Raw genomic sequence first — 12,301 nt, 5'->3', positions numbered from 1 at the left:
ACACCCCATGTTCACAGACTGGAAGACTTAATATGTTAAAATGTTAACAATAATGTGAAAATTATTAAGGGAAACTTTACTAGAATGGAATCAGGAGGCCAGAACAGAGGGTCATGCCCTACCACTTGTCAACTGCAGAACCAAGAAGAAAAGATGTATCTTGCATCTGGAGAGGAATGTTCTTATTTTCTTAAGAACACTTTCTTTTTGCTAGCTTACTTTAAGAAAAAGCATAGGGGCACCTGGCCCCTTTTGATCTTGGGTTGTGAATTCAAGCCTCATGTTGGGCATGGGGCCTACTTAAAATTAAAGATTTAAAGAAAAAGCATACAGCATATAATACATATAACACAAAACATGTGTTAATCAACTGTGTCATTGGTAAGGCTTTCAGTCAAGTCAACAGTAGGCTATCAGCAGTTAGGCTTTCTGGGAAGTCAGGAGTTGTGCCAGGATTTTCAACTGCACAGGAGGATGGCACCCATAACCCTCATAATGTTCAAGTGTTAACTGTACTTCACTATCCCAGCAGAAGGAAGAAAGGTTCTCTCCTCCATCAGCAACAGCCCAGTCCATGAAAGACTGTCACAACTCAACCAATGAGAGGTCACTACACCTCAAACTCCCTGTTTACTCCAATGGACTGTTTGTGACAGCCCTCCCAGCTCCCCCTTTGCTCTTTGAAAGAGCATTCTTCTTTGTTCTCTGGACTTGCTTACGGTTTTGCTGTACCTTGCATGAATTGCAATTCTCTGCTAAGCCGAATATGATTTTGTTGGTAAAAGAACTGACAGTTTTATTTTTAAGGTTAACATTACCCGGGGTGCCTGGGTGGCTCAGTCGGTTAAGCCTCCGGCTTCAGCTCGGGTCAGATCTCACGTTCGTGGGTTTGAGCCCCACGTCAGGCTCTGTGCTGACGGCTAGTTCAGAGCCTGGAGCCTGCTTCCAGTTCTGTGTCTCCTTCTCTCTCTGCCCCTCCCCCTCTCATGCTCTGTCTCTCTCTGTATCAAAAATAAATAAAACATTAAAAAAAAAAAGTTAACATTACCCAAAGTGATCTATAGATTCAATGCAATCACTATCAATATCGAGCTGATTTTTGGAGAAATAGAAAAACTCATCCTAAAATTCATATTGAAACTCAAGGGACTCCAAATAACGCAATCTTAGAAGAAGAAAAAATGAACAAAGCAGGACTCATACTATCTGAATTCAAAACTGACTACAAAGCTATAGTACCCAAGACAGTGTGGTACTGGCATAAAGACAGACATTTACACAAAGGAAATCGAATAGGGAGCCCAGAAATAAACCCTTGCATATTTGGTCAAATGGTTGTTGACAAGGGTGCTAAGACCATTCAATGGGATAATTTTCAAAGGATAATTTTCTCAACAAATGGTAATGGGAAAACTACACATCCACATGCAGAATAAAATTGGACCCCTATCTCACACCATATACAAAAACTAATTCAAAATGGATCAAAGACTTAATGTAAGACTTCAAACTATTAAACTCATAAAAAATATAGGCAAAAACTTGACAATATTGAATCTGGCAATGTTTTCTGAGATATGACACCAGGGCACAGGAAACAAAAGAATTCCTCAGTAGCATGTGATGCTGTTTAATAGATTCTACCCACAGAACTTATTTCAAAGTTGAAGTCAGTCCTCTCAAAACTGCTGTTCTTTGTCAACTAAGTTCATGCAACATTCTAAGTCCTTGTTGTCATTTCAACAATCTTCACAGCATAGTCTACCAGTAGTAGACTCCATCTCAGGAAACCATTTTCTGTGCTCTCCCAAAGAAGCACCCCCTCATCCATTTAAGTTTTATCCTGAGATCACAGTCATTCAGTCCCATCTTGAGGTTCCACTCTCGATTTTAGTTCTCTTGCTATTTCCACTACATCTGCAGTGACTTCCTCCACTGAGTCTTGAGCCCCTCAAGGTCCTCCATGAGGGCCGGAACCCACTTCTTCTGAACTCCTATTAATACTGATATCTTGACCTCTCCCCATGAAGCATGAATATTCTTAATGGCATCTAGAATGGTGAGCCATTTCCAGGTTTTCAATTTGCCCAGATCCATCAGAGAAACCACTATTTATGATATCTACATTAAGAAACGTATTTCTTGGGGTGCCTGGGTGGCTCACCTGGTTGAGCGGCCGACTTTGGCTCAGGTCATGATCTCGTGGCTCGTGAGTTCAAGCCCCACATTGGGCTCTGTGCTGACAGCTCGGAGCCTGAAGCCTGCTTCAAATTCTGTGTCTCCCTCTCTCTCTGCCCTCCTCTGCTCACTCTCTGTCTCTCAAAAATAAATAAATGTTTAAAAAATCTTTTTTTAAAAAGGAATGTATTTCTTAAATAATAAGACTTTAAAGTCAAAATTATTCCTTGTACCATAGGCTACAGAATGGATATTCTGTTAGCAGGCATGAAAACAACATTAATCTAGCTACATACACCATCAGAGCTCTTGGGTGACTGGGTACAATGTCAATGAGCAGTATTATTTCAAAAGGAATCTTTTTTTTTCTGAGCTGTAGGTATGAACAGTTGGCTTAAGATATTTGGTAAACCACGGTGTAAACAGATATGCTATAATCCACGCTTTGTTGTTCCATTTGCAGAGTCCAGGCAGAGTAGATTTAGCACATTCTTCAGGGCCCTAGGGTTTTCGGAATGGTAATAAGCATGGGCTCCAACTTCAAGTCACCGCTGCATTAGCCCCTAACAAGGGAATCAACTTGTCCCTTCAAACTTTGAAGCCAGGCACTGACTTCATCTCTCTAGTCATGACAGTCCTAGATGGGTCTTCTCCCAAAACAAGACTGTTTAATCTACACTGAAAATCTGTTAGTGTGGCCTCCTTCATGAATTATCCTAGCTAGAGCTTCCAGAGAACTTACTGCGGCTTCTACAGCAGCACTTGCTGCCTCACTTTGCACGTTTGTGTTATGGAGATGGCGTCTTTCTGTAAATCTCAAACCAACCTCTGTAAGCTTCAGACTTTTCCTCTGCAGCTTGCTCCCCTCCCCCAGCCTTCACGGAATTGAAGAGAGTCAAGGGAGCCGAGCAGAGTGGCGCAGCGGAAGCGTGCTAGGCCCATAACCCAGAGAGTCAAGGTCTTGCTCTGGAAGAGGCTTTGGCTTAAGGGAATATTGTGGCTGCTTTTTCTGTAGTCCATCCAGACTACAGAAAATTTTTTTCCTATCAGCAGTTTGGCCATTTACCTTTCTTATCATTCATGTGCTCACTGGAGTAGCACTTCTTTCCTTCATGAACTTTCCCTTCGCATTTGCACCTCAGCTGATTGGTACAAGAGGCCTACCTTTCAGCCCACCTTAGCTTTAAACATCCCTCCCTCACTAAGGTTAGCCCGTCTAGCTTCCGATTTCACATGAGAGATGTGTGGCCCTTCCTTTCACCTGAGCACTTAGGAGGCACTGGAGGGCTGTTCACTGATCTAATTTCAATGCTGTTTTGTCTCAGGGAATAGGGAGGCCTGAGGGAAGGAGCAAGATGGCAGAAGGGACAGTCAGTGGTGCAGTCAGAACACACAGGTACTGAGTTAAGTCTGCTGTCTTATATGGGCACAGTTCATTGTTCTCCCCAAAATTACAACAGTATCATCAAAGATCACTGATCACACATCACCATAACAAACAAAATAACAATTTAAAAAACCTTGAAATATTGCAAGAATTACCAAACTATGACACACAGACAGGAAGTGAGCAAATGCTGTTGGAAAAATGGTGCCAAAAAAGTTACTTGATGCAGGGTTGTCACAAACTTCTTTTTAAGATTTTATTTTTAAAAAATAATCTCTACAACAAACACAGGGCCTGAACACCCACAATCCTGAGATTAAAGAGGTGCACACTGAGCCAGCCAGGCACCCCATCACAAACTTCCAATTTGCAAAAAACAAAACAAAACACACACGCAGTATCTGAGAGGTACAACAAATACTGTATGGTATCCCAATAGAGTATTCCTAAAACTCTACAATGACCAAATAACCAATTCAAACTGGGCAAAGGACTTGACATTTCTTCAAAGAAGATACACAAATGACCAATAAGCATGTGAAATGATGCTCAACATCACTAATCATCAGGAACTGCAAATCAAAACTACCACCATTTTGTATTAAATCACCACATACCCATTAGAATGACTACTGTAAAAAAAAAAAAAAGGAAAGAAAAGAATTAATATTGGTGAGGGTGTAGAGAAATTGCAACCCTGTGCACTGTTTAAAACAGCATGTGGTACAGCACTGGGGAGAACAGTATGGTGGTTCCTCAAAAAGTTACCCAAAATTACCATATGATCTAGCAATTCCACTTCTGGGTACATACCCAAAAGAACTGAAAGCAAGGTCTCAAAGATAGATTTGTACACATGTATTCATAGAGACAGTGTTATTCATAATAGCTTAAATACAGAAGCAACCCCAGTGTCTATCGGCAGATGAGTAGATAAGCAAAATGTGGTATATACATACAATGGAATATTATTCAGCCTTAAACGGAAGGAAATTCTGGCACATGATCCAACATGAATAAACCTACAGGACATTCTACTAAGTGAAATAAGTGCATCACAAAAGGACAAATACTGTATGATTCCATTTCTATGAGGTCCCTAATCAAATCATAAAGGCAGAAAGTAGAACAATACTTCCCAAGGATAAAGGTTAGGGGACAGGAGGATGGGAAATTATTGCTTAATGGTTAAAGAATTTTAGTTTTACAAGATCAAAAAAGGTACAGAGATAGATGGTTGAAAACAAACAAAACACACCCACACCCCTACTACAGCTTACTGTAAAGGAAGTACGCTATTCCACTCAACAGAAAACGTGGCAGAACAGGGAAAGCCGGGAGGGAGAGGGGCTGATCTATCAGGACTAGGCACCGTGGGAGGTGGTGAGATGGGGTTGAGCAGTTAGGGGCCACACCGTGAATCAGCACCATTCTCCAGAAAGTCTTAATTGGAGAAGCTTGTAAAGTTACCCATACAGGCCTGTGTTACAAAGGAGGTAAGTTCTTGAGTCTTACTGTAGTGACAAAAAGAACCAGAATTCCCAAGACTGGTCTGGCCCTATCACATGCTCCAGCCCCAGATGCATGGGGCACCTGGCAGTCCCTGCACAGCTGAGGAGACAGTCTCAGCATCCTCTCTGGGAGCCCCGAGGCTCCCTGCTCCTAACAGGCTGGCTGACATGGCCACTAATGAGACCAATATTGATCAAGTCTTCTCATTGTCCTCACTCTGCACAGTGTGAAATCTCTCTATTCCTCCACATGTTCTGTGACAGATCCAGAGATTTACAGGAGTAAGCAACCAACATGTGATTGCATAAGATACCAGAGCATTAAAATGCTCCTTAAATAGTTAAAAATCCTCAAACAAAACCTACACGTCAGGCGTAAAGGACCATAGAGATGTAGGACTTTAGATCTGGTTCTGCCTGGGACCTTCCTAGAGGCTATGCGGCCACAGAATGCCAGTGCCGAACCCCAGTGGCCACCAGACTGCAGGTGGAGCCCTGCTACCCGCAGCTGTGTGCGAGTGGGTGGCAGATATGATGTGCTCTGGTCCCCACTCTGCACTCATCTATGGCTCCTGGTGTCCATGACACTAAGATCAGTGGGTGCAGACCAGGTGACTTCTAAATTTTTCTTCTGCCCTATGAGTTATAAGCCACTCTCCCCAGAAGAGGGAGAGAGCTGGAGTGAGGGAGACATCTGGCTTCTAGAGGCATTTACAATGATGCAGATGAGAAAATACTGGCAATGTGATATGAAGTAAAATGTACAAGACAGCAGGAACTCAACCGCCCCCAGTGTGTAAAGGAAAAACAGGAAGGAGGCATGCCAAGAAATTAACCCTGGTTATCTCCCACACTGTGGGATTACAGTGGCTGTTAGTTTATTCTCTACTCTTTCCTCTATTTTTCAGATATTCAAAATCACTTGTATAGTAAAAAAAAGTGGGGGATGAGGGCATGTCTCCTTTTCTTTTTTTTTTTTTTTTAACATTTATTTAGTTTTGAGAGACAGGTCATGAGCAGGGGAGGGGCAGAGAAAGGGACACACAGAATCGGAAGCAGGCTCCAGGCTCTGAGCTGTCAGCACAGAGCCCGACACGGGGCTTGAACCCACGAACTGTGAGATTGTGACCTGAGCCAAAGTCAGACGCTCAACCAACCGAGCCACCCAGGCGCACCTCTTTTTCAGTCTGCAATCTGGCTGCAGGGCCAAGCCTAGAAGTGAAGATGGTCTTCCTCAGTCTAATTCCTTTGTAGACCTAGTTTCTTTCCTGGGACAATCCAGAAGATAGCTCTGGTCCAAATGGAACCCTAGAGTTCACCCAAATGTGTGAGGGTACTTCCAAACAGCTGTTCTAGAAAAATACTGTTAATCTTGCTTTGCTCCTGGTCTGAGTGTTTATGGAGTTTCAAAAAGACAGACATAACATCAATGATCAGGACGAGGAGGGAAAGTAAGACTTAAGTGCGTTATATGACTCTCCAGCAGGCACTGCCGTTGTCACAGGTCCCAGCAGCACAGGGTACTGCTGACAGACTCATTTACAACGGGGGCTAACAGAGACGCCAGAACATAACAGGGGTTCACATGGCCCAGAAGCCTATACCCATGTACTACACACACGCAACACACACATACACACACCCAGAACTAGCATCTACACACACAATTAAACACGAAGACACACATACACAGAACCTTCCTTCTATGTGCACACACACGTCCCTCAAACCCAACACAGGTGCATACTTCTCAAACCTAAAAGGGGCACACACCCCTCAGAACCTAACAAAAGCCTCAGAATCCAAAGTCCCTCAGAATCCAACAGCACACAAACCCCGATAACCCACAGGGTCACACAGAGCTCTCTGAACCAACACAGATACAACCCTCAGACCCAACACAGGAACATCCCTTACGACCAACTTGGATACATAACCCTCAGACCCAAATAGTCAGACACACTTCTCAAAACCCAGGCTGGGCTTACACCCCTCAGAACATAACAAAGGCACACATTCCTCAGAATTTTGGATATGTTCACACCCCCCAGAACCAACATGAAACACATGGGTACACACCGCCCTCTGAACCAACATTGACATACAACCCTTTCCCCCAAACAGGCCACACACTCCTCATAACCCAACATGGGAACACACACCCCTCAGAATCAACACAGACACACAAACCTTAAACCTAACACAACCCTAACATGTAACTGGGCACACACTTCTCAACACAATATGGAACACAGTCTCAGAACATAACACATGCACACAATCCTCCAAACAAACCCAAACACATACCCTCATATTCAACATGGGCACAAACACGCCTCAGAACCCAACACAGGCCCACAGCCCTCATATCCACTACTGGAGGAGGCACTCAGAACCCACACTGCTCACAACCCCAAATGGGCACACACCCTTCAAACCCAACGCAGACACCACCCCCCCCCACAGAATGAACACAGAAACATAACCCTTTTTAGCCTGACATATGCACACATACCCCTCAGACCCAACAAAGACACATGAACACACAACCCTTAGACCTAACACAGGCACACACATCCCCCAGAAGCCATTATGGCTGCACACAACACTTAGGCCCAACATGAGAACACACATACCCTTCAGAACCAACATGGGCACAAGTACTTCTCATGATTCAATACTGGTGCACACACTCCCTCAGACCTGACATGGGTACACAGCCTCAAAGCCCAAATGGGCACACACATCCCTCAGAATCCCAAAGTGATGCATATGCCCCTCAGAAAACAGCTCAGCCACACACGCCTCATGCCCATGGTAGTACACCCCTCGGAATCACACACACACACACACACACACACACACCCCTCAGAACATACACACACACACACACACACCCTTCAGAATGAACTTAGATACAAGCCTCACACAACACAGGCATACACAACCCACAGAACCCAATACAGGTGCGCATGCCCACAAACTACATGAGCACATTCCCCTCACCCCCACGTGCACACACAAACCTCAGACACAACACAGGTACACACTCATCAACCCGACACGCGGTCACATGCCCCAGGACCCAACGTGGAGGCAGACACACTTTCAGAACCAACACGGACAAACACCCCGTCACACTCAAAAGGGACACACACCACTCAGATGCCAACAAGGGCCCTCAGATGCCAACAAGGACAAACCCCTCCGAATAAACATAAACACACAACCCTCAGACAAGCACACATGCCCTTTAGAATCAACACGGGCATACAAGCCTCAGATCCAGTTGGGCACACATCCTCAGAACCCACCATGGGAGCAGACACGGACTCCCCATGGGACACGCAGATATCTTGGACCCAATACGAGCACACACATCCAGAGTCAACAAGAACACACACCCCCTCAGAATCCAAAATGGTTACACACCCGGGACACGCAACATAGGCACACACTCCTCATGATACAAGGACACACGCCTAAAAGCAACAAGACACACAGCACTCAACACAGGCACACACAACCCAAAAGCTTATTAACACAGGCAAACATACCCCTCAGAACCCATCAGGGCTGCACATCCCTGAGGCCCAACACAGGCACACACCCCCATCAGAACACAGTACAGTCACATACAACCCTTACACCCAACAAAGGGGTAAGAACCCAAACACACACCCATCATAACTCCAAGAAGGCAGACACCCTGAGGCCCAACACAGACACACACCCCCTCCCAACCAACATGGCCACACGTCCCTTCAACCTAACAAGAGCACACAGACCTCCCAGAATCTACCACAAGCACACAAACTTCCCTCAGACAACATGGGAGCTCTTCCTCAAACCTAACACATCCAAAAAACTTCACAACCAACAAGAACACACACCCCTCACCCCAAAACAAAGAGAAAACAGTCTCGGAACCAACATGGACACACAACCCTCAGGCCCAGCACAGGCACACACACCACTCAGAACTTAACACAGAAAACATACCCTCAACTCAAAACGAGAACATACACCTCCTTCAAAATGATCACCTACTCACACCCCTCAACACACATGTGACTTGGGCACAAAAATCCCTCAGAACCCCAACATGAGTGCACACATACCTCAGAACCTACATGGGCTCACACGCACCTCAAACCCTACATGGACAAACATCTCAGAACCCAAAATGGGGACACACACCCCTTAGACCTAACACAGCAGCAAAAACACACCTCCAAATCAACAGGGACGCACCACCCTCGCCCAATATGGGGGCACACCCTTCAGAGCCAACATTCAACATGCACACCTCAGACTCAACACAGACAGAACACCTCTCAGAAACCAACATGGCCACACACCCCTCAGAGACAGCATGGACACACAACCAATGGACCCAATATGGGCACGACACAGGAATACGTGCCCCTCAGAACCAACACAGACACACAACCCTCTGATCCAGATCGGAACACACACTCCTCACAACAAACTTGGAAGCACAACACTCTGAAGCCAACATGTATGTACATACACACACATACCTCAGAACTGACACAAACACAAACACCTCAGACCTAAAAGAGACACACATGCCACTGAGAAGCCACTCAGGTGCACATGCCCCCCAGAATCCAACATAAACACAATGCCTTAGAACCTATGCAACCACACCCCCCTCACAACCCACAATAGATGCACAAGAGCAGACCCCTCAGAACCCAATCCCACGGCACACCCCTGAGAACCTAAAACAGGCACATCTCCTCTCAAATCAACACAGACACACACTTGTAGAGCCATGGACACACAATCCTTAGACCTAACAGGCACCCCCCCACCAGAACCCAAAAGAGGCACACCTCTCACAACCAACACCTCACACACCTCAGAAGCCAACACACACCTCAGACCAACACAGGCACACAACAGTCTCACCCAACGTGGAAGCATACCCCTCAGAACCTAGCGCCTACTCCCACCTCTCACAATCAACACACACACATCCCTCAGATCCAAAATGGGAGACACAGCTATCAAACCAACAAGGACAGCCAGCCCTTTAAAACCAAATGGAGCTCGGGGCGCCTGGGTGGCTCAGTCGGTTAAGCGTCCGGCTTTGGCTCAGGTCAGATCTCACGGTTCGTGGGTTCGAGCCCCGCGTCCAGCTCTGTGGGGACAGCTGACTCAGAGCCTGGAGCCTGTTTCAGATTCTGTGTCTCCCTCTCTCTCTGGCCCTCCCCTGCTCCAGCTGTCTCTCTATGTCTCTCAAAAATAAATAAAAAGCATTAAAAAAAATTTTAAACCAAATGGAGCTCAACCCTCAGACCCGACACAGACACCCAACCCTCAGACGCAACCTGGGCACGTGCCCTCAAGATCCAATACGGGAGCGCACCCCTAAGAACCTAAAATAAGCATGAACCCCTCAGAATCAACGCACGAAGCACAGACACCCCTCAGAACCAACATGGACTCACACCCCTCCACACACAGCACAGGAGGACACACCTCAGAACCCAACACACACAAGCACCCCAGACAAAACCCAGCACACACAGCCCTCAGAACCCAACACAAGCATCACGCGCCTCACACCGGACATCGGAACACACACGCCTTCAGACCAACAAGCCCTCCCAGCCCTCCACGTGAGCACACAGCCCTCACGTCCTAATATGGGCAGACCCCCTTTGACCCAACGCAGGACACACTCCTCAGAATCTCACACCCTCACACACCCCAGGATCAACACGAACACACAACCTTCAGACCAAAACAGGCATCCACCCTCCTCAGAGCCCAGTGGGGCTTACACACCTCAGAACCGCACAGACACACAACCCTCATGCCCAACACGGTCGCACACACCCGCCTCGGAACCAACTGGGTTACACAACCCTTAAACCGAACGCAACCTCCAGATATAAGTGAACACACGTGGAGCACACCCCTCAGAACGCAACACATAGACACTCCTCAGAACCAACTGGGGAAAACACCCCTCCCACAGAACAACCTTCAGACCTAACAGGGTGCTCGGCCCCGTCGGCTCCAACCCAGACACACATCTCCCGCACAACACGGGCGCACACCACCTCAGAACTGACGAGAACGCTCCTCCCTCGGCACCCAACGCAGGCCAGCTCCCGTGGGCACACACCTGTCAGAACCAAACTGTGAAAATCAATACAAGGGAACTTGATTTGGAACCCCTCCTGCTCAACTGCAAAGCCCGCCCAGAGAGGCCTCACGAGGCCCAACCGCCTCCAGATCCCAGGAGGAAGCTGTGCCGCCCCGGCGGCGGCTCAGCCAATGAGAAGCCACCACACTTCCAGCTCCCAGTTTCCTCCAATGGATTTTCTGTTTACAACAGCCCCACCCCACCCCCTTCTATAAGGGCGTCCTCGGCATTCCGCGCCCCCGCGTACGGTTCGCCTTCAGTTTTTGGTCCCGGGTTGCCGGTCTCTGCGGTTGCGAACAAGCCCAGCCCTTCTGGGAAAGTAACTGGCAGCGTTGTTTTTAAGGTTAACAGCGCACGTGCACACGCTCCTCAGACTCCTCAGAACCCACCGCCACCCACTCCCCTCACACCCAACCCTGGAGCGCACACTCTCAAACCCGTCCCAACCCAGCAGGACGCAAGCCCGCAGCCCTGACACGGGCTCGCCCCCCTCGAAACCCACACGCGCCCACACCCGCTGCGGTCTGAGGAAGCGCGGCTCGCCCACAGGGCCGCACCTGGCGCAGCGCGGCCTCCGCGGCGCCGCCCTCCCGCTGCCGGAGCTGCTCCCGGAAGCGCGCCACCTGTTCCAGGAGCGCGTCCACGAGCGAGGGTGCCGTGTCCCCCTCGAGCGCGGCCAGGCGGGCGCGGAGGCGCTCTATGAGGGCGTCCCGCGCGGCCAGCTCGTCCTGCAGGCGCCTCAGCCTCTGCCCGGCCTCGTGGTACAGGCCACACAGCGCCGCAGCCGTGCGCGGGGCCCCCTCCCGCCCGCCGGACCCGGCGCCCCCTGAGGACATGGCCGCAGGCCTTGACCAGAGAGCGCGCGGACGCCACCAACTTCCGCGCCGGGTCTGGACTAGCTCACCTTCCCGGAACTTTTCCCGGCGCGCCCCGCCCACCGCCTAGAGCCCGGCCCGCCCACGGCCCACAGCTAGGCCACGCCCCCACCGACAGCCCGGCCTCGCCTACTGCGACCGCCTTGGCCCCTGACCCACGGAAAGG

The 12,301-nt window shown here is 48.3% G+C and overlaps 1 protein-coding gene across 1 annotated transcript in view; it reads right to left on the bottom strand.

Moving 5' to 3' along the window:
- TNIP2 (TNFAIP3 interacting protein 2) overlaps positions 1-12,158 on the bottom strand; it is a 34,413-nt gene extending 22,255 nt beyond the window's left edge. Inside the window, exon 1 of the mRNA XM_029949416.1 lies at positions 11,818-12,158. Coding sequence (XP_029805276.1) covers positions 11,818-12,096 — 279 coding nt within the window. The 5' untranslated portion in view covers positions 12,097-12,158. The remainder of the gene's footprint in view (positions 1-11,817) is intronic.
- Positions 12,159-12,301: the final 143 nt, after the last annotated feature.

This window comes from Suricata suricatta, chromosome 1 (genome assembly GCF_006229205.1).
Source record: "Suricata suricatta isolate VVHF042 chromosome 1, meerkat_22Aug2017_6uvM2_HiC, whole genome shotgun sequence".
Lineage (NCBI taxonomy): Eukaryota > Metazoa > Chordata > Mammalia > Carnivora > Herpestidae > Suricata > Suricata suricatta.
This window is presented reverse-complemented; position numbering and strand designations above follow the sequence as displayed.